Here is a 22,565-nt window from a genome sequence, read left to right on the forward strand (position 1 = left end):
TTTTTAATCATTTTTAAGGGCAGTAGACTGGGTAATAGGAAGAATGTGTTTAACAGAAACAGGCTAGACAGAGTTCTTTATCACCAAATAACTTGTTCCAGAAGAACGTGGATTTTTATTTAAAGGGGCATTATGTGGTTTCGGAGGAAAATAAGGTCACAAGAACACTGTTTGAAGCAAGACAGTTGGCAGGGTCTGCCACATATAAACAAAGCGAAACAATATGAAATTGTTTTGTCCTTTAAGGTCAGCTTGTTTATTTAGTTTGTTTAGGCATGAAAACAATTAGTCAATGAAGATCTTTCTCTTCTCATCAAAATGTCTTCCCCCAAAAACACATTAATACAGACAACTCACTCAGTTCATAATGGTCACACTGCATTTTCATTTTTGCAGATTTGCTGACATGCTGTGTGTGTGTGTGTTGTGTGTGTGTGTGCGTGTGTGTGTGTGTGCAACTGTTGTGTATCATTTTGTATTATGTGTCCTGTCCTGTCTGTTCCATGCTGTTGTGTGATCATATGCAGGTTTTAAGTGAAAATTAGCTTTATGCTAATTGTGGTACAGTAAAAGACATCACATAGTACCAGTTATCCACTACTGTACATGGCCCCTTACAAATAAGTACAGTACATTAATAAATTGTAAGTGGGCTGAGAAATGATTATATTTGATGTTGATTTAATCAGGACTGGTTTGAGAACTTATGTTGCATTTTATTCCTGTTGGACATATAAGCTTGTTAATTTTGTCATGACAAGGAGAGTTGTTTTTAAGTTATAGTAGGGTTGAAGCAGTATTCATTCAAACGACCGTCATAGAAGCTTTTGAAGTGTGACACATTTCACTTCATCTTCCTGTGGCACTGCTCTTATTCTCGTTAAAAATTTCATTTAAAAAAACAAAACAAAACAAAACAAAAAAACACCAAAAAAAGTCCTCTGAGATTCCCTCTGAAGGGTTCTGTACAGTTTCCGAGCAGCACCTGAAGGCAGCGGCAGCAGCAGCAGCCCTCCATCAGGCCCTCACCGCCCCTCCCCTCCCCTCCCTCCTCCCTCCGCCCGGCTCACCTTGCTCAGTGAGCGGCCCGGCCCACACAGCGCAGCGCGGTGTCGTGCCCCTCGAGGTGCTTCCGAGCAGAGCGGCGGCCCGCGTGGCTCTGTGTACGGTACGTAGCGTAGCGTCAGCGAGCGCGTGCATCAGTGTGAACCGCCGGTCCGAGCATGGAGGAGTTAGCCAGAGAGAGTATCAGCCTGCTGGCCTCAGCCTCAGCCAAGCCCCCGCTGGACGTGACCGCCGGGCCTCGGCTCGGATCCCTGGGGGCCATTTTCATCATGCTGAAATCCGCCCTGGGCGCCGGCCTCCTCAACTTCCCCTGGGCCTTCGAGAGAGCCGGGGGCATCCGCAGCGCATTGACCGTGGAGCTGGTGGGCATTTGCTTTCTATCAAATCTGTAGGAATCAGATTTTAAGATGTTCCTTCACTGCGTATTTGCAGGCTTCTGGCAGAGATCTCACAAGTTGATTCAACTAAACCGTTTTAAAGGTTATATATCTAAGATTGAAAATAACTTTTTTTTTTCCATACGTGTCTGGAAGTTTGTTGCAGGGGTGCATCTTATCCGCCGAGGGCTGAGGTCCGCTGAGATCAATTAGGGAGATTGTGATCAGTTCCAGCTGACCGGAGAGGCCACGTTAGATTTGACCTGAGCACCTTTTTAGACTCACTTTATCCTTATCGGCGTGGCTTTCCCTCTCTGGCTCGACAGTTTTCTCCAGTCTGTCACTCACACTGCTCCACAATTTTGAAATCGTTTTGTGGATAATTAATTAGCAATTCATCTGAAACTAGAATTTACTGTGCACAACCTTGTCCTCCAGCCGGGCATCACTTTGACCCTGTCAACTCACTTGAATCTCTCTCGCAGTCATGTGGAAGAAGTTCCCAGACTCCAAACAAATCCCAGCATATTTCTTTTTTGCATTGGCTTTCGCCCATGTGGTCGGTGGGAGTTACTGTGTGTAAACCTGTGCACTCCAGTTTTGAGTGGAATGGAGAAGGTCAATCACATTCCTGTTGTAGTACTTTTTCTGTAAGTCTCTAGATGAAATCACTGTCCAAATGTTGGGAAGGAAAAATATGAATCATTGCTTCTTTTTTTTTTTTTTTTTTTCTCCACCTGGTGTCCCTGCCTGCCCCGGTGCTCCTTCTTTCTTACATTTACTGGATGTCACCCGGAGGTTCTGAACAGAGGGGTTCCATTAATATTTCAGTTCCCGTCCAGTCTGTTAGGAAAAAAAAATCAGCTCAGTGTTTCGGCATCTTTGCTGCCACTTCCTCATCTTTTGTCTCCGTGCACATCTTTTTACAAAGTAAGGCTTGAATGTGTTTAAATGTAAACTGTCCGTGTCCTCTGTGTTGTGTCAGTGTGGTTGTCACGTCTCCCTGCTGGCAGGCTATTGTTTACACACTCCTGTAATTTAATTAAGTCCTCTAATTTCAAAGCTGCTTGTAAAATTAGACACGTGGATATAATCTTGAGTTTTTGTCAGTCGAAACTTAGTAGGCATACTGAGCTTTGACACAAATGATGAATTAGATATTTAATTTGATAGGTAATAATACTTTTTTTTTTATTTAATAATGAATTCCATATTTATCATTTTTTGCCTCTGGGGGGTAGAAAAAATAGTAAAACAAGCTGACAGAGTCAGAGCCACTCACACGGTTATAAAATTGTTTAAATGACTAACTTTTTGGCAATAGAACCTGACCGATTTATCGGCGGGCCGATATTATTGGCTGATGTTATCTGCCGATATTAGGCATTTTCCAAACTATCGGTATCTGCATTTATAATAGCTGATAAGTGAATATTTAAGAAAAGAAAGTTTATTTTTAAACTGCATTATCATATTATTGTGAGGACTCAAATAACTACAAATAACTAATATCACAGAAATCCATTTATGTTTTGTTACGCGTTTCTGCATAAAAAAAAATATATATATATATGTGTGTGTGTGTGTGTGTGTGTATATATATGTGTGTGTGTGTGTGTATATATATGTGTGTGTGTGTATATATATGTGTGTGTGTGTGTGTGTGTGTGTGTATATGTGTGTGTGTGTGTGTGTGTATATGTGTGTGTGTGTGTGTGTGTGTATGTGTGTGTGTGTGTGTATATGTGTGTGTGTTTGTGTGTGTATATATGTATGTGTGTGTGTGTGTATATATGAATGAATAAATAAACTTGGGAATATCGGCTTTTTAAATCACCAAATATTTGTATCTGTATCGGCCTTAAAAATCCTTTATCGGTCGGGCTCTTGAAATAAGTTAATTTTAAAACATAATGCAATAAATTGCACAAAATTTGAAATTTCTCAAACAAAATTTTCAAATGTGTTTTGTCCTTCCTGCAATATTTTGAGAATTATTTGAGCAGCCCTGTTGAAACTGAAGCTAACAACAATGAACTGACCACAAATGCTAGTGGCTACTGAGGTGTTCATGGTACCTCTTAATGTTAGCAGCAAACGGCACATAAACAGTGACTCGACATCAGTCATAATAGTGATACTTAATGAGCCTAATATTTTCGGAGGTGGTACATAGTGAAAAAAGTTACTGTACAGTGGCCTGAGTGCATGTAGCTACATTAGTATTTGTTTATTTTTATGTCTCCAGCTACCCCACAAGAATTAAGTCCAGTAATTTACTCGATTTAACTTTTATTTTAGTCTTCACATACCCCTGAAAAAAATCCTGACTAGCTAAGTTGCTAACTTTGTCTGCATGATTTTTAGTTTGAACTGTAGGTTTATTAGAGCTTTTTTGCTCGATACAAATCTCTTCATGTAGTCGCATAAGAAAGGTGAAACTGAACCACTGAATCAGTGCACTGTGAAACCAAAGCAGTTAGCCTACATAGGCTAAGAAGCTAAACACAGCTTCACAGGTGCATGTAGATGTACAGAAGCTACAACAATAACGGCTATAAAAACTGAAATATGAATACATTGCATCCCGTGTTTTTTATATACATTGTCCCTGTAAATCATCCCTTTCACACCATAGACCTTTATCATGGCAGACATTTTGGCTCGTCAAAGCAGGAACCACATAGGTGTGACCAGTAATGTTAACGATGGCTGTAAACCATTAATTATCCAGTTAAGTCACATCAGCGAGTGAGTGAGTATTAACGACACCAGAGCCCTGGAGCAAGCTGAACTAAATGGAATGAAGCCATCATTAGAAATGACAGCGGCACTTGTCTGGCTTTGACAAGTCAACATGTCTGCTGTGAAAAGGATCTATAATGGATTGCTAATTGGCAGTATTTCATAGTCTTTTAAATCGAATACTTCTGACCTTGCAAGCAATTATAATTAAAGCATTGTGGTGCTACAGAGATGTCCCAGCCTACAAATCATACTTTCCATGTGACATGCTTGTTTGATACAGATCTAGGAAATGTCACTTCATGTGCATTTTTGTGAACATGAAAAGAAAAATGACTATTGCCATTTAAAATGTTGGCTCATTGCAATAGCTGACAAAATAATCACTATGTGTTTTATTTTTTATTTATTTATTTTTTAACCCTGAGCCCTAAATCTGATCCACCATGCACACATGGGCTTTGTGAACTTCACAATTAAAAGAAAATAACAGCTTGATTAACTGGTACTAAAAATACGATTTGATTAAATGAGAAAATGGGGTCCCACCCAAGATGTCGGCTCGTTGACCCTCCAGTACACACAGACACACACCACTCTCCACTGAAATTACTCCTCTGTTGGATCAAGTCTTGATTTGCGATGATGCCCTGCACTGCTCATTGTCGAGAGAAATGTGCTTTATATTCAGACATTTACTCAATATCAGCATTAAAGGTTGGCGTCGCACCATCTTCACTGATGCCAGTAAACATTTAGCTCATTGTGCACTATTAAATGGCTCTGAAGTGTTTTTACTCCTATAATCTCCAAAAACATTCTCTGGATAGTGTAATTGGTGCTAAATGAGGTCAAAGACCTGAATCTGATTTTTTTTTGTTTTTTTCTGTGCTTCTCAATTTTGCCCGGCCTCCCAATTACAAGGCAATGATTCCAAATATTTGACCGCACACTTGATGGTAACTTTAGAGCTTAATTGGACCGTGGACCTTTTGTAATTTGTGTCTGAGCTTGCTCTTTTGACACTCCTGCCAAGTCACTCCTAGGTGTTTTCCCCTTATAGACCTTATTAGCATAATTGCTGTCATTTGTATGTCCATGTTGTAATGACTAAGTCCAGACTTTGACCTTCTAGCTGTTCAGCAGGGATCAATAACCCTGATGGATGCCTCCCCTCTGGTGTTTCATCCTCTCTGTTTAGGTTGTGGAACTGTTATTTTTTGAGGTGACGCTTTTATCTGTCACACCTCTGATAAGAGTTCAGTGAGTCAGTATGCCTTATCAGCATTTTATCCCAGAAGAAACCGACATTTATCCTGATCTGTAGCAGGGATGGACTGGTAACCTCCTGAGGTATGAAGGTAATTACTTGGCATTGTGTAAAAGTTTAAAAGGTTTGACTGGAAAGTTTAGGATGGTCACAAATGGCCGTCCTCTCCCCTTTTGATATAACGTTATGGCGGTTGTTGAAAATAAGAGCCAGCCCTTTCAATTCATCTGTATTCTATTCCAATTTTCTATGCCTTGATACATATATTTTGGATATCGTCATATCAAATGTTGTTCAAATTCATCATTTGCCTTTCCTTTGTCCACTCAGGTGTCCCTTGTGTTCCTGGTCAGTGGACTGATCATCCTGGGCTACTCTTCGTCCATCAGCGGCCAGTGCACCTACCAGGCGGTGGTGAAGGAGGTGTGCGGGCCAGCCATCGGTCAGCTGTGCGAGATCTGCTTCGTCTTCAACCTCTTCATGATCTCTGTGGCCTTTCTGGTTATAGTCGATGACCAGCTGGAGAAGTGTGAGTTTGCCATGGATTTATCATTTCTGTCTATTTTTGTGCTTCCTGGGTTTTGTGTTGTCCTCTGCTGTTGCCCTCCTGTGTTCATGCCCAGCCTGCTGTTCCATCCACATCTGCCCTGCATCAGCTTAGTTGCCCTGCCCTTTTCCTATTGTTCTTTCCCAGCCTATCACCTTCTTCCCTGCTCTTTTGTTCTTCACATCATTCTCCTCAGCTGCGCTTCCACCTCGCCTCACCTGCACCTCATTCCCTCGTTGCTTTAGTTTATATATTAATTCTTTGTCGAGTCGTCTGTTGAGTTTGCATGTGGTCTCCAGCCTTTCATCCACACATTACTGTGATAATGACTCCAAAATTGTTTCCATTTCTTCCGAGAGAAAACCCAGCTCTGACCACAAGGCTGATGGCAGTTTGCAGTCTTTGGAGTGTGAGGTTATGATCCAAGCCTACAAGCCTAAGCCCCAGGTTTCGAGCTACCAGCCCAGATCTCAGCACATGGCATATGGTTCCCAGCTTCCAGTCAGCATCTCTGCCTTGTTTGATTAGTCTTAGGTTGGTGAGCCTGCAGCCTCCCTGTCCCGAATGGACCAAGCCACCAGCCTGCTGACCTCCTGCCCATTCCATCTTCCATCCGAGTCCTTTAATATTTAGTATCTGCCAATACCGAATCCCGATCCGGATACTTCGCCTTAACGAAATATTTTTGATGACAATACAGCTGCTGTAAGAAGAAAAGTGTCTGCATTCAAGCTCTTTCTTAATAGGCATTTTTGTTTTGATGAAACAAAGTAAATACTTGATATGGGTCTTTCTTATTCTGCATATGCTATTGCAACATTGGCCTACCACGTTCCTTGCATTAGCAGGTTAGTCTGTGACATGCACTTAGACAACAGACTCTTGAGTACAGCCAGCTTAAGTGTGTATGAGACGTAGCCCACGCTCGGTACCTCCACATCATCCACTGCTTTTTTCATATTCCTTACGTTGTTGCATAAAATGACGTGGACGCGTTGCTTGTCTACTTTACACACATTCATTATCTTCTCGATTGCCTGTTTTTCATGCTCTGCTGCATGAGACCCACGAAACTAGTGCGCATACCAGCAGGTTGCACCTTGGAAATGGAGTAATCCCGAGATGATAGGGATACTGGTCCGGCAAACTCCCGCCTCTGATTCTGTCAGTGGCCATGTCGACCCTTGTCTATGGTTCTCTGTCGCAACCAAGTTGTCTCCTGACATTGTTCCTCGATGCTGCTCCATGTCCCTGGGTCTGTGTTGGCAGCCCTGCTCCAGTTGCCTGCCACTTCCACCACTACCACTTCCCATGGTGCTTTGGAATAATGTTCTGCAACTGATAGGCTTGCCTGCTATCTCTGGCATTTAAGTTGATCTTCTTTGCTCCCAGCACACTTGTGGCAGCTTTTATGTGTGCACAAGGTTAATGCCACAAATTCCAGCTCACGTTTTTGGAAAAAATTATGTGACCTCTTTGGAACTTAAACTTGACTCGTAATCTCTAGTTGTGTTTTTTTGTTTTGTTTTGTTTTCTGTTTATTTTTTACTAAGAACCAACTCGACTCTTTTTTTTCTGGTTGATAAGGATCATTTTATTCCACTTATGTTAGAGTGGATGAATCCTTTGACCTCGTTTGGCTTTTTCCTCCTCTCAGTTAAAGGGCAGATGTAGTTCTGGTTTGTTCCATTCAGTTTAACCTAATGGGTCAGACTGTGGTAAAACAGCCACAAACGTCTGATACAAAGATGGAGAGGCTGACATGAATATGGTCTGAAGTATTTTTCCCCCTTTTTTTTTTCTTTCCCCCAGTCCACGTCAGTTGCAGACTGACTTCTTGTCTCTTGGACAGACACAGTTTACATCCAAAATCTATTTTTCTACAGCCTTTTCTATGCCTCCTATTGTTAGTTTGTACTCTGTGCCTGCATGTCATGTATGTGTATGTTTTTTCTTGTTTACCTGTCAGTGTGCGGTTCCCTCTATGAGCTGGTAACTGGTTTGTCCGAGTCAGAGATGCCGTACCACTTCTACACAGACCAGCGCTTCGCCCTTCTGCTGCTCTGCATCCTCCTCATTCTGCCGCTGTCCATCCCCAAAGAGATCAGCATTCAGAAATACATCAGGTCAGATGTCACATGTTGAAGTACATGCTCGCATACCCTTTGTGTGTCCACACACATGGTTTAGAAGTGCAGTATAGCAGCACAGAAGCAGTTGGTGTTTCCCTGTATCAGTTGTGGTATGTATGTCGAGTAATGTTTTAGTCAATTGATTGATTTACTCATTCATTATGAATGTTGTTGTTCAACCTGCATTTGGAAAAACTGCACCATCAAGTCCGTATTACAACAAATTGTCGATTAAAGTGAGGTCCAGCCAAGTCTGCACCTCAAGTGGACATTGAAAGTCTGCAGAAAGTCGGGTTGATTGCCCGTGTGGACTCAGTCTGCAAGAGTGTTGAAGTCTGGACATGCAGATGCAGCCATAGTTACCACAGTCTCATTCCTATTAATTTTGGTGGCCGCTTTTCTGTAGCTCCACCTTCTGCTCAGATATGCTCTTAATCAACCATTCAATGCAGAACAAGGTAGCTCATCAGGTAATGGTCAGATTTCCACAAAATAGAAACTAATATTCTATCACTATTGAGCAACATAAGTGTATATACTTGTAAACATAGATATTCATACTCCCCTGAGGACAAACCCTTAAACCCAAAATAACTTTTAATTAATGCAACTTCAGGCCACGTCTGACCAAACTGGCTCGTCCTTTTTCCCCGTCGCTACTGTTACTGGCAACATTGCAATATGTTAAAATAAAGGACTTGTTTTATGCTTTTTCTTTTTTCTTTTTTAAGGGAAACGACCGTAATGCATTGAAACGAGTTCAGTGTGCTTCTAAATAAATCTTCATTTGGAGGGCCATGTATTCCTTCCAACACTTCTTTCTACCCCTGTTATCCCAACATAAATCAGGACACCTTAACCCTAAGCGTGAAGGCACAAAATGGAGGGGTAGGGCTGACCCAAATATCTTGCCATATGGTCAATAAGTTGTTTCTCCTCTTACTTCAGGGTGAAATGACCATTGCAACCTCTAAAAACTTGTGTAGAACTTTGACCTTGAAATCTATATCTAGAATATGGTATGTAGTTTTAACACACATTTAGTTAATACTGAGGATGCCACTATTTGTCCATAGACATACTGTACACATGGTGCACAAAATACAACACACCTTAACTGTAGTCATGCACATGTACATGGATAACTGACTGCTGTGGTCATTTTCCAGTAATGCACTCATCCGTTGCACTTTGACTTAACCGTGTCAGCCTTTGTCTGACTCCTGTGTGAACCAGGCGTTTTGTCTCTGTCCTCTCAGTGTTCTAGGCACTCTGGCTGCGACCTACCTGACCATCGCCATCATCATCAAATACCACACGGCTCCGGTTCTAGTTCACATCGCCCCTCTCTACAGCAGTGGGTATGTGTGTGTGTGTGTGTGTGTGTGTGTGTGTTGGAGTGGACAAATTATGGGATTCAGGGCTCCAAACAATCCGTCTGCTCCACTGGTCATGATGGCTGGTGAACTCAAATTAGTGTTGAGAGTAGATGTGTTTAGGTGCAGACTGATGTGTTCCATCTGGAATACCATATTGTCCTCCTGAAAATTCTAGAACTGCACTTATTTGTTTTTTTTCTTTTTTGCGGAGAGTAAAATGAAGTTATTAGGATTATTTGTCCGTTACCTGCAGTTTAAAGCTACAGCCAGGAGATGGTTAGTTAAGCATAAATACTGGTATTAGGTGGGCAAAGCTGGCTAAATACCAGCTACAGTCTTTTACTCTTTATGTTATGGTTCTCACCTCTTAATTGGTGGGCTTTAGACAAGCTGGTAGGGGGACTTTGTTATCTTTGGACAGAGCCAAACTAGCTGTTTTACCCCCCTTTTAAGCTAAGCTAACTGTGTGCTTGCTGTAGGTCCATATTATACAAACGCATAAGAGTGACCTCGATCTTTTAATTCTTGGCCAAAAAGCAATTAACTTTAAATCCCTTAATGTCAGACTATTCTTTTAGACAGAGTCTGGAGCTGACAATTCTATTACCAAACTAGTTTCTGTAATAGATGCTCAGCAGTCCATATTTACTCTTGTCTGCATGACTGCAGCAAAGTGTATAATTTGCCTTCAAGCTTCAGCAACTTTGGTGGAAAGGAAAAAACAGGAAATTATTACAACAAAATGTTTAATGGGTTTTCTTTGCATCTTTTTGAAAAGTAAAGTTTTGTCTCTGAAGCTCTCTTTCCTGTGTTCTAAATACGCTTCATCACCAGAGCAAGTGTGTGTTCTGGTGTTGCTTCCAGGAAATATTACTGTCATGGGTCTTATTCATAAATCTCCTTTCAATCCAGGCCACCGGGACAGACGAAGTAGATCAAACCACCGTGCTCGCTCCTCTCCTTGAACCTGTGTCTCTGTTTAGACACTCTGTCTAGCTCATTGGTTTACCCTGGCTGCTCCTGTCAGCGGTGCGCCTGTGACTGACGGATGAACTCTGTGGCGAGGTGTCTCTAAATGACACGGCATTATGAATGGCGCCCTAATAATGGCTTGTGTCTTCTTCTTCTCGTGGCATTTGTGAACTTAAGAGAATGACTCTCGCGTCTCGCCCCGTCTGTGTGCAGGATCAGCTCCTGGGCCTCCATGTTCAGCGTCATCCCGACCATCTGCTTTGGTTTCCAAGTGAGTGCAACCATTTTAAATGTGTTCATGAAGGACCCTTTGAGACTTTAACATGTGTTAGGAACATCATGATGTGGTAAGGCTGGAGGCCACTGAGTGCAGCCATGTGTGGGAATTATGTATGCATGTATGCATGCTTTACAACGGGGAAAACTGCAAAGACGTGCATGAGGCTACATTAAAATGCGATTACATATCAAGTTACAGATTTTTCTCAACGCAAAGTATCAAGCCTTGCTGGTAGTTTGTCGTTTACGGTATTTGTCTGCCTTCGCCCCAAAACAATGAACAATGGATTTTCATTTGCAGTGATCAAAACAATGAAAAGCTGAATTTTAAAAAGGAAACATATATCAGTGGTGGAGTCTATGGTAGCCAACTTGTGGGCAGAGAGATCATTTTAATTTCTTAGTTATGGCCTGAATATGCTAGAAAATAATTGGTTTGCACAATGACAACACCTGAACGCATCAGAATCCATCAACCGAGGTCTGATGACGGTGTTGTCTGTTGATGCTGCAGCCGAGCTGGCAGATATCCAGGCCAAGGCTTCTTTTCTGTGCCCCGATCACGGTTTACAGTCTGATTAGCAACATGAGATGCGTGAATGCAGATGGAGATGACATTTTGGTTAATCTATATGAACAGATATGCATTTGAATACAAATTATTTAAAAAAAAAAAAAAACATGATAAAAAGCTAAATTGTCATCCGGGCTGATGGGATTCTGAGATTACATTTTGGCCAGTGTGTTTGCATCTTCTGCTCTCTGCACTGACTTCTTACTAGAGATGTTCAGATACCATTTTTCCTTCCCGTTACTAATTCTGAGACCTGGGCTCTGGGTATCGACTGATACCGTGATATGATTACTATAATTGTTTTATGCCCTGGCTCGGGTTAATCCTTGTTGAGAATCATTTCTTACAACATACTTTTATCATCTATTCTAAGTCAGTCATAACCGAAAAATAACAAATTGATTCTGCATTCATATACAGATATCTGTTTAGAGAAATTAGTGGAATGGAACCAGTGTTTCCCCTGTATACAAATGGCAGCAGCAGCCGCTGGAGACTAAAGTTAAATGTATTTCACGCTACTGACTCTTCATATCCAGACCAATTCACACACACGAGTCAGCACTACAACTTCAGGTAAATTGAAGTAAGCAATGCTGAACGCCGAATCATTCCAGCAGAATAATCAGAATCAGTATTCCTTTATTGTCCCATAAATGAGGAAGTTTGTCTGCCAAAGCAGCCAAAGGACAGTAGTACTTTAAAAGAACAATAATAGTAAAAAAATCAACAGTATAATTAAAAGGTAGGAAATTGAATAGACTCCTATATACATATGAAGACAATTTTGTACAAAATTAACATGCAGTTGTAAAGTGTGGCAGTGAATTGCTATGCACAAATAATAATAAATATGGGTATTTATAAAAATTGACCAGATACTGCAAACTGAAATTGAGAATTGAGTTGTGTATACTGCTGGGAGCAGTGCTGGTTGTAGAGTCTGACAGCAGCAGGGAGGACGGACCAGTGATACCTCTCCTTCACACACTTGCAGTGTATCAGTCCAGGATGCAGCTGGCCTTCTTGATAAGTTCATCAAGTCTCCTCCTGTCTGCTGCTGAGATGCTGCTGCTCCAGCAGACTACTTCATAGAAAATGGTTGATGCCACCACAGAGTCATAGACAGTAGTAAGGAGTGCCCCCTGCACCCCAAAGGACCTGAGCTTCCTCATCAGATGGAGTCTGCTCTGACCTTTCTTATATGATGCTGCAGTGTGATCAGTCCAGTCCATTGTACTTGTAAGATGTCACCATCTCAATGTCCGTCCCCTGGTGTGTGCAGGGTTGTCTGTATCTGCAGAAATCCACCACTAGCTCTTTGGTCCTCTGGGCATTGAGCTGGAGTTGGTTCCACTGGCACCAGTCCACAAAGTCCTTAATGAGCTCTCAGTAGGCTCTGTCGTCTCCGTCCCTGATGAGGCCGGCGATAGAGTCGTCAGAGGACTTATGTAGATGGCTGTGAGGTGATTGATGGGAGAAGTTTGCAGTGTACAGGGTGAACAGGAAAGGATCCAGGACTGTTCCCTGTTGGGCCCCTGTACTGCAGCTGTGTCTGACACACAGTTCTGAGTCCTCACATACTGTGGCTGGTTTGTGAGGTAGTCAAGGATCCAGGATGTGAGGTGTTGGTTCAGTCCTGTGAGCTCCAGCTTGTCCCCCAGAAGTGCAGGCTGTATAGTGTTCCAAGCACTGGAGAAATCAAAGACCATGATCCTCACATTGCTTCCAGCCTTCTCTAGGTGAGACAGTGATCTGTCCAGGAGGAAGATGATGGCGTCATCCACTCCAAAGCCAGGTTGATATGCAAACTAGAGTGGGTCCATAAAAGGACAGACTCTAAAGGACAGTAATGCTACAGCAAATGCAGTCATTTGTTGGGAAAATACAAGTAAACAATAATCTGTGAATAAAACAACATATGGTTGATCCATGTTGATGTAAAGACCGTATGTGTTCCACATGATCTGACGGTTTTCTTCATCCATGACCCACCACCCTGAAAAAATATGATTTGCCTCACCAGTAACTGTAAACCAGAGTACCGGTGTGTGCAGTACCATCTAGTTTTTCGTACCTGGCAGGGTGTTTGAGTCACACCTCTACATTTGGTGTCTCCTTCAAATCGCTCTAGAGGAAATTTAATGTAATTTTCCCCTCCAAAGGTGATATTTGATTTTCACCTGCACAGATTGAAATTTTCAGATGAGTTTTAAAAGACTGGCTCGTCTCACCTCATAAGTACTTACAGTCACTGTGCTGCCAGCAGACGCATAGAAACCTCCCCGACGGTGCACTTTGCAAACGCACACAAAAAAGAACACACGGCTGCTACAACTTAATCCTAGGTGGAACACTAAACACAATATACATTCACACTGACACAGAACCCAAGTTTTCAAGTTTTTTTTTTTTTGTGGATTTGATCGATGGATTGTCTGTTTCATAATGTTAATGAAAAAAATAGGACACAGTTCTCGAAAACTTGAACAATATGAGAATATGACAGCAAAACTTTGGCACTCATAGAGAACAGGTGTCTTTACTTATTAGGGGCATAAATAAGATGTTCCCTGGGTTGTTTGTTTTTTATTCTAAAAGCTGCAAAAATAGTCAGATGCAGATCCCCAGTTCTGATGTCTGAGAAGTTCATGTAGAGGGTTTTTCAGACATTGTTAGATGATCCAACAAGCTCTGCTGCTGGCCACTTCACTTGCTGTATGTACCATGGGAAAGATGACATGTCACTTAGTAAATGCTAATAGTTTGATTATGTGTAGTTGGTAAAGAACCACTCTCCATTTATTTATCTTAACCTCATTAATTAAGTTGCTGGTTCGCACATGACAGGAGCCCGTGGCCGAAGATCTAAGCGGTGAAGTGAGCTGCCGGCATGTAGCTTTTGTTACCTGTTGAACAGAAGCAGGCTAGCTGCTAGCTGCTTAGCTAAGCTACTTACCTACTGGCTGTAGCTTCACTGTGGTATGTATCGTCTCATCTCACTTCCACTGAGATGTGAATATGTCAGTCTGTCATGATAAACTTGGGACTTGCAGTGACCTTCAGCCATTGGCTGTGCTCAAAAGGGTCAGTGTTGCATGCTGAAATACACACAGCAGGAGCTGTGAGCTAAAGAAATATATCCATGTCTATGCTTTAATACTTTAATGCATACCTGAGTGTAAACCGTTTCCACTGGAGCTACTTTCTACAGAAGAAAATGACCCAAGCACTGCTGTGGAAAGTTGTGAGCACCACAAGCACAAGTATGTTCATTTACTCTGAAACATCTCAAAGCTTGACATATGAAAGCAGACTAATCTGCATAGTGAGACTATGCAAATGTCAGAGGCAACTGAGAAAATTATTATTGGAATTTTGCTTCGGTGTATTTCTGCCTTCAAAACAGTGCCAGGTGTTGAAGTGATGCAGGGTGTGTTTTATTATTTCGGTAATTTCCAGGATCTAGACTTTCTCGGGAGAGTGTTTCAGTGCAGTGTAAAGGTCAGCGGGCTGGTGCCGCCCGGAGCTGCTGGGCTCCACAGGAACTCTGCAGAGTGAGCTTTTCATATTTAATAGCAGGGGTAGGCTACGGGAAAGAAATCATTCTGTCAGTCTAAAGCAGGACAGACTGATGTGTAACTTCCCAAGTTGCCAAGGTAACCCCTGAGGGATGCTGGCGGGATCTAATAAAAGGAGGGGAAAGTGAGAGAGGACTGATGCATGTCCTCTCACACAAACACACTGAGGGACACGCTCCCTTAGGGTGAGTGATTGCACTGTGAAGGGTTGAAAAGGAAGCTGATGAGATCCGGAGAGGAGGAGGAGGAGGAGGTGGGGGCAGGAACAGGGACGCTACATTTTATAACCAGGCGATGGCAGCTGGGATCAAGAGGGGACAAGAGTCTGTATCCTGACCTCTGTGATGGTTTAGCTCGACCCATTGTGCCGGTCGCAGCCCGAAGCCTTCATTTAATTCCCCATCTCCTCTCAGTACATCACACGCGGCACAGAGATCAGAGATAATAAGACCTTTTGGAACCTCAGCCTCCTCTGTGAGCTCCAAACTGATGAGAAAAATCCAAGGTTGGCGGCTAGAGAGGCAATCTGTCCGCCCAACACCTGTCCCCGCTCACCCGTCAGATCTGTATTTCGTCTCCTCGCCTTCACCAGAGAAGTCTTCATTCTCTGCACTGAGTGCACACTCTTGGATGTTTCAGTTTTAATTCTTGTCCGTGTGTTTGTTTGTTCCAGTGCCACGAGGCGTCCATCGCCATCTACAGCAGCATGGAGAACCAGCGGCTCTCCCACTGGGTCTTCATCTCATTGGTCTCCATGATCATCTGTCTCGTCATCTACACGCTCACAGGTGGTTCTTCCTCCTTATAATACACCTACTATCTCTCTGTACATCTCCAGTGCAGTATGAGCAGCAGAGGAAACATCAGGGGGGGAAAAAAGCATTTCTTTTTTAAGTGGTTTTGTTTCAGAGAAGACTCCTCCAGAGGTTTGAGCAGCATACTTTGGAGGTCACAGGCGGTTTTGTTAGATCCTCTGGTGTGTCTGGTCCACTGCTTCAGTTCAAACTGAAATACCTCAGCATCTAGTGTATGTGTGCTTCTCTATATATGGAGGGACATTTTCTGTAGATATTCAAGGTCTCCAGACACTGAATCGTAATTACTTTCCTGCTGATCCCCTGACATTTCCTCCAGCGCCACCTGGAGGCTGACATTTTGGCTGGTTGAAATGTGACCTATAGAATGAGTTCTCATAAAATCTGGACATTCAGATCCCCCTCAGGATGAAGTACAATAACTTTTTTGATCCAGTAACTTTTCATCCAGCGCCCATCATCGGATTTAAAACTTTGTTGTATCAAGTTTCCTCATTGTAATCTGTCATTCCTTGATTATATTTTTGGGAAGTCTTTGATTAAAATAGCTAAAGAAGTCATCATTATGTTAAGATTCATCCATTGGTATTCTCTTGAATATCAGCTCATGCCAGACTGCAGCTGTAGGTGGTATATTATTAGTCTGTGTGAGCATTTTTCCAGGCAATTCATTTAAGGATATGAAATGGCCTTCTATGATGAAAGCATTTTAAATGTAATGACTGGGCAAACCAACAACCAACATGAATATTTTCTTTGGCGTTGTTGGCATGCTCATGTTTGCACTTAGCTCAAATGAAAGCTGAGCCTAATGTTGTACTCCAGTCAGTCAGAGGTCAGATTTTCCTAGCTTCCAACCTTCAACCTCCTGACCCAATATCAGCAGTGCGTCCTCCTCATTTATATAACCGAAATAGACGATGGAAAACATCACATCAGGTAACACACCACGAGGACGTTACACGTTTATTTTAAGCCACTGTGCTGCTTGGAACTGTGTCTTAATATTCCATTCACTCGCCTAATACAAATAGTTTGAGCTACAAATACATCCTGCCCCCTCCCTATAGACCACGGCAGCCATTTTTCTCTGACATCAAGCTCAGGGGGGGTGAAGCTCAAATGTCAAGCTGGTTGCCAGTCCTATAAACATGGAGATTCTAACCGAAGATGGTTTGACATTTTCAAGTTGTGATTTAATGCAGCATAAGCAGCTTCACACAGCATTTGTCCCAAATCCACACTCCATACTCATGTAGTTTATACAGCTTTTCCATCAACAGTTCACTCAGATAGTAACTAAATAAACTAAACTAAATAATATACTGTATAATGGCGGCAGACACATTATTGGTCTGGCTGATTATTGGGGCCATTATTATCAGTATCAATGAGTTGTCTGTCTGATTGATGATTTAAAATAGATAGTGGTCACCAGTCTGTGGTTTCAGTGTCCACAACACTATCTGATGTCACAAGTAATAGTAGATCGGCTCTGAATAATCAGATTTTGTAAGGTAACAAGTAGCTAAAGTTATCAAGTAAAAGTAGTGGAGTGAATGTGTTAAGTAGCAGATAATGGATATACTGAAGCAAAGTATTTAAAGATTGTACATAAATACAGTACTTGAGTAAATTCTGTGATTATTGATTGGTATTGGTGTCGGCCTTGAAATAACCATATCAGTTCACTAACACTGTATACAATTGGCACGGAGTTGGGATGAAACTTTACTCTTTTGATAACACTCACTGAGAAATGTTTAATGGACAAGTTTCAGCTACAGGACACAGCACTGAAAGGGTTTCTGATTAAATCAAATACTTGACTTGATGGTTGGATCAGAAACTTGCATTTAAATTTCATATCAACACACTCAGCAAGCTAAGACTAACAATTGGTTATTTATACAGAAACAGAACAGTTTCCCCATGTTCTGCATGACACGGATCACTGAAGCTGTCTTTATCTGTCCTGGATTACGGTGATGTTATCTGTTATCTCTTTCTCCACTGAACTCAGTTCATCGCTCCGCCCTCAGATTCATTACTGGTGACTGTTATTCCACTCATCATTGTGTTCTATTTGAAAAAGCATCGAAGGGTGACATGCCGCCATATATCAGCTGTTTATTAAACTGGACACAGTCACTATTTAACATGCTCTACTGATCATATAATGCTCCAAGTTCCCCGAGTAAACACTACATTTGGGAAAACTGCTTTCAGTTTTAGTGCTCCATACACTAACATTTTACGATGTACATTTAAATTTGACACAGTTATACCTATAGGTCAGTTTAAGACTGCTTTCAAACTACTCATCAATTGAATGCAACTGTTAACAATGTGCTGTTGTGTATGGTTGCCTGCCAGTTATGCCTTTTTCTGCCCTTATTCGCTCTGCGATTATGTTTCTGTTTTCACATTTTATGCACCTACTCTGTGTTTAAATGAGTGCTTCTTCCCAAAGATTTTTTTTGGGGGGTGGGGGGGGATTTAAATAAAGGCTGAATGAAAATGAAAGAATGAATTTTACCCAAAAACATAAAGTCATTATCTGCTCACCCCCATGCCATACATTTCTGGAGCTTCACATGAAAAACAGGGTTGGAGCATTTCTCCTAAATAACCGAAGTAGATGGGGACTTGTTTTAAAATGTAAAGAAAACTACAAAAGTCATTAAATGGCTCTGTGAAGCTAATCAAAGTGTCGTGAACCCCTGACACCCCAAATTGATTTGAAAATTCATTTTGGTACACCTATATGAACGACAGACTTTCCATCTGCACAGGGGTGAGGAGACCATGACTATAAATGTTTTAAGATGGCCCACTATACTAAAATCCATTTAGCTTAGTTAATCTAACCAACCAATAAACAGTTACATGCATGTTGTCATACATGACTGAGTCATGTTCAAACAGGTGTGTTGTTCCAACTTGTCGCGCCACTATGAACGTGCTGAGTCAGCGCACTTGGCCATTGTTTGTGAGTGGAAATGTCAGTAGTCCCATTTGGCATCAGACACACTGTATTTGTTACAGATGGATTAAGGGAATATCATCCTCCTCCCTCTGTTGCAGGGGTTTATGGGTACCTGACATTTGGAAAGGATGTGAAGGCCGACATTCTGATGTCGTACACCGGCGATGACATTCTGATGCTCATCGCCAGGCTGCTGTTTGGAATCTCCATCATCACCATCTATCCCATCATCCTGCTGCTGGGCAGGTCAGGGACACTTCAGCTGAATCTTAAAAAAAAAAAAAAAACACCTCCATCAGTGTCACTATTTCACTTTATCTCAACATTTCAGATGACTGTGAATGATTTAAAGTTCAAGTTTGTTACACATTAAGTCGTATTTACATTAAATTTGGTGTGGAGACAGGACTGTTTTGATAATATCAAGTGAGAGCACATGACCTCAGGCCTCCTCACATTCGCTGCTTTAGTCACAATGTTTATTTTACAAAGGACAAGTTTTTGGGAGCTTAGAGACTTTTTATAGACACACTAACGGATCAAAAACACACCCGTTCCTGCTCATCAGATCAGTGATCCAGGACCCCCTCTTGAGCTGGTGGCGAAGGCGTGACAGCATTGCAACGGTGGCGTTTGAACGCCGCAGCCGCTACGTGCTGACGGTCCTGTGGATAATATCGACACTGCTCATAGCCATGTTTGTACCTGACATCAGCAAGGTCATCAGTGTCATCGGCGGGATCAGCGCCTTCTTCATCTTTATCTTTCCAGGTAACTCGGGTTTATACACTCATTCTCTGCTATCCCCTTGTGTTGCAACTCTTAAACCCCATGATGTGTTTGAACAGGACTCTGTCTGATGTTTGCCATGCAGTCTGAGCCAGTGTCCTTGAAGACCAGGTGAGACAGAACTTCATTTAAATGTTAATTTATTGTAAATAACGTCTGGCTGAGGGCCCACAATAATACTTGCACACAAAGGCGGAATTAAGTAATAAGTTGAACTGTTGAGTGGGTGTTAGTTTGTCCCATTGACTTTAAGAATAGCATACAGTGCCGTTGTGGCATCACCTATTATCAGAATGAGGCTTAAAGTTAGCGGTGCCAGCTAACCTGGCCAATCAAACATTAGGCAAAGAAGAGGAGCGTGGCCAAATATACTGTAACACACCAACCTGGCTTAAAAACTCCAAGCTGGCTGAGGCTGACAAACTAGCTGCGTTCAGTCACTTTGCGTTAATCGTTTGAGTTTGATTGCTGGATCCTTTGTGTTAATTTATATTCAAATACAAGAAACCACAGGCATCGATTGTGTGTGTATGTGTACAGTTTAATGTTGGCTTCTGACCAAACTCATCACTTACCAGAGACCTCAGATGCTTCTGTTGTCCTCCAGTGCTTTTTTTTTTTTTTTCTGTTTTCCCGCATCTCCTCTTTGTACATTGATAAAGTAATATAGATGTTCCGTCAATGCAGCAGCCACGTAAGAGCCAATTACAGTACATTACTGTGGATTTCAGCAACTCTATGACTTGTAGCAAGACAGGTTGAGATGGGAGTGTGAAGATAAATCCACTTTTAAATCCTAAAAGTTTAAAAAGTCAGTGCTCCTCTCAACTCCCACGGTTTACCCCTCCAGAAGCTCTTGGCTCTGCTAATGGCTGTCTCATCCAGAGCACAGCATCTTCTAAATGGACTCTTGGTCATAAACTCTCAGAAAAGTCTTTTCTGCCCTGGTAATAGTGGTCTGAGAATGAAGTCTTCCTGTAAATTGACCTCTGTCCATCCAGATGCTTTGCGTAACAAACACATGACAGAAGTCTTACATGCACATGATTGTGTGCTGTGTCCGCACATGTGTTGTTGTTTTAAAATGCAGCTGAAAGTTTAAAGCTGGAAGATTAACTTGTAATGTGCAGATCACTGATGTTTTGTCACATTTTATTCTTTGCTTGAGGACTTAAGTGCTCCACAGTTAATGGGCTCCCTGTAGTGCACCCTTCAGGGCAGATTGGCATGGAATTCACTGAGCACATTTATGCTCCCACTGAGATGAACCCTTTTTGATTTGACCTCATGACTTTCTTTCCAGTGCTACTCTCTCCACTGTAATTAAGTTCTCTTCCACTGCTGCTGAGTTTTCTTCTTAGGCTGGTAATTTCAGCACAAATATAATTTATTTATTTTTTGTAAAGAAAAAATGCTGAAAAGATGAATCATTGTTGCTCTGTTAAAGGTCCAATATCCTTCCCCATTTGTGTATTCACACTTGGGACTTGTTTCAGTTTCTTGAAGTTTCACCACTCATGCAAGAGGCTTCTTCCTGAAAGAGAGGTTAAACGTCTACTGAGAATCTTTACCAGCCTGACTGCTCTTTTTAAAGAGACAGTTTCTGAATACCAGCTGTGTGCAGTTTTTTGTGGATTGAACAATTTTCACAATATTTATGCATCACCTAGACCTCCTTTTATAATCAAGATGGATTGATGAAATGTGACCTTTAAAGGCCAGTAGAGATGATGTAGAGTTTCAACTCCTCTCGAGCTCCTTATTTTTTCAGTAATCAATCATGACATTTTTGTGTATGATGGACTGACTATGTTATTTGCCAAAATGTAAATAAAGTGGTTCATGACTCCACCATTGCTTACAACTATAGCTGGGAGATATAGGACTTAAAAATGTTTTGCACTACTTAAAAGCTACATCGTGAAACGCACTTCATAAATGTTAGCAAGATCCATGGGAAGTACTTTGACAAAATATTTAAGGTGCGCCATGTACTTGTTGGGAAGAAATTTTAATCAAAAGACAAAGTTCTTCAATTTCTTTTTTCTGCCTAAACAAACTAAATTAACAAACCATTGTATTTCATGCTGTTTTACTTTGTTTTTATGTGGCGGACCCTGCCACCGTTCTAGCTTCAAACAGTGTTCTGGGACCTTATTTTCCCCTGAGAACAGCTTGTTTATTTACTAGTTTTATATCTATATATCTATATAGATATAGATAGATAGAGATATAGAGAGATATGATAGATATAGAGATAGAGATGTAGAGATAGAGATGTAGAGAGAGAGAGAGAGAGATAGATAGATAGATAGATAGATAGATAGATAGATAGATAGATAGATAGATAGATAGATAGATATTTTGTATCAAACTTAACCTTTAAAAGGGACCCAAACACCTAACTTTACTTGCACCCTGTCCTCTCCAGAGTGATCCTCACAGTTTGGGGAACGGTCACCCTGCTTTGCGGAGCTTTCATCTTCGGCCAGAGCACCACCGTCGCCGTCATGCAGGTCCTTGGAAAGATCTGACCACTGCTCCACCCTCACTGACTAGATCTCAACCTGTACTTGTACCTGTGGGTAAGACGGGGCGCTGTAAACTGATGATGTTATAAACACGTTTGTCAGTTTATATTTCCTCATTCCTGTTCTTGATCACTGTTCCACACAATATTCGTTGTCAGCATTGTAATTCAACAACCAGCTGTAATCATTTGGACAACCTGCATATGAGATTATTTGACAGAAGCGCGGCTTGGGAACATTTACAGGACCTGTTGGTATCTACTGTAGAGCCATATGAGACTGAGCTGACAGAGGTTGCTGGTTGGAGCCACAAGGGATGGGGATAGATTTCTGTACATGTATATTTGTGTGTGTGTGTGTGTGTGTGTGTGTGTAAGACTTGTTTTGTGTGTTTAAAAAAACAGCAACCCACATTTCTCATATGTGAAAAGTTTGTAATGTTGTGTAAAGTAGTCATGCTACCAGTGTAATGAAAAGATAACTGAATTAAATAATTTTTATATGAAACCTTCTGTTGAGT

The 22,565-nt window shown here is 41.6% G+C and overlaps 1 protein-coding gene across 1 annotated transcript; it reads left to right on the forward strand.

Annotated features, from left to right (window-relative positions):
- Positions 1–1,040: 1,040 nt before the first annotated feature.
- slc38a8a (solute carrier family 38 member 8a) lies at positions 1,041–22,557 on the forward strand. The gene is made up of 10 exons (XM_037108397.1): positions 1,041–1,427; positions 5,788–5,986; positions 7,974–8,130; positions 9,396–9,497; positions 10,701–10,758; positions 15,595–15,709; positions 18,824–18,971; positions 19,294–19,496; positions 19,574–19,625; positions 21,946–22,557. Exons 1-10 carry the CDS (start codon positions 1,224–1,226, stop codon positions 22,046–22,048), a joined length of 1,341 nt encoding a protein of 446 aa, XP_036964292.1. The 5' UTR covers positions 1,041–1,223; the 3' UTR covers positions 22,049–22,557.
- Positions 22,558–22,565: the final 8 nt, after the last annotated feature.

The sequence above is a fragment of the Acanthopagrus latus genome, chromosome 8, assembly GCF_904848185.1.
Source record: "Acanthopagrus latus isolate v.2019 chromosome 8, fAcaLat1.1, whole genome shotgun sequence".
NCBI classification, from domain to species: domain Eukaryota; kingdom Metazoa; phylum Chordata; class Actinopteri; order Spariformes; family Sparidae; genus Acanthopagrus; species Acanthopagrus latus.

Bases quoted from the DNA above. Each gene is read 5' to 3' on its own strand.
- slc38a8a (XM_037108397.1), top strand. From the start codon at position 1,224: ATGGAGGAGTTAGCCAGAGAGAGTATCAGCCTGCTGGCCTCAGCCTCA. The intron at 10,759-15,594 runs GTGAGTGCAACC...TGTTTGTTCCAG, and splicing joins CCATCTGCTTTGGTTTCCAA to TGCCACGAGGCGTCCATCGC. The intron at 15,710-18,823 runs GTGGTTCTTCCT...CCTCTGTTGCAG, and splicing joins CGTCATCTACACGCTCACAG to GGGTTTATGGGTACCTGACA.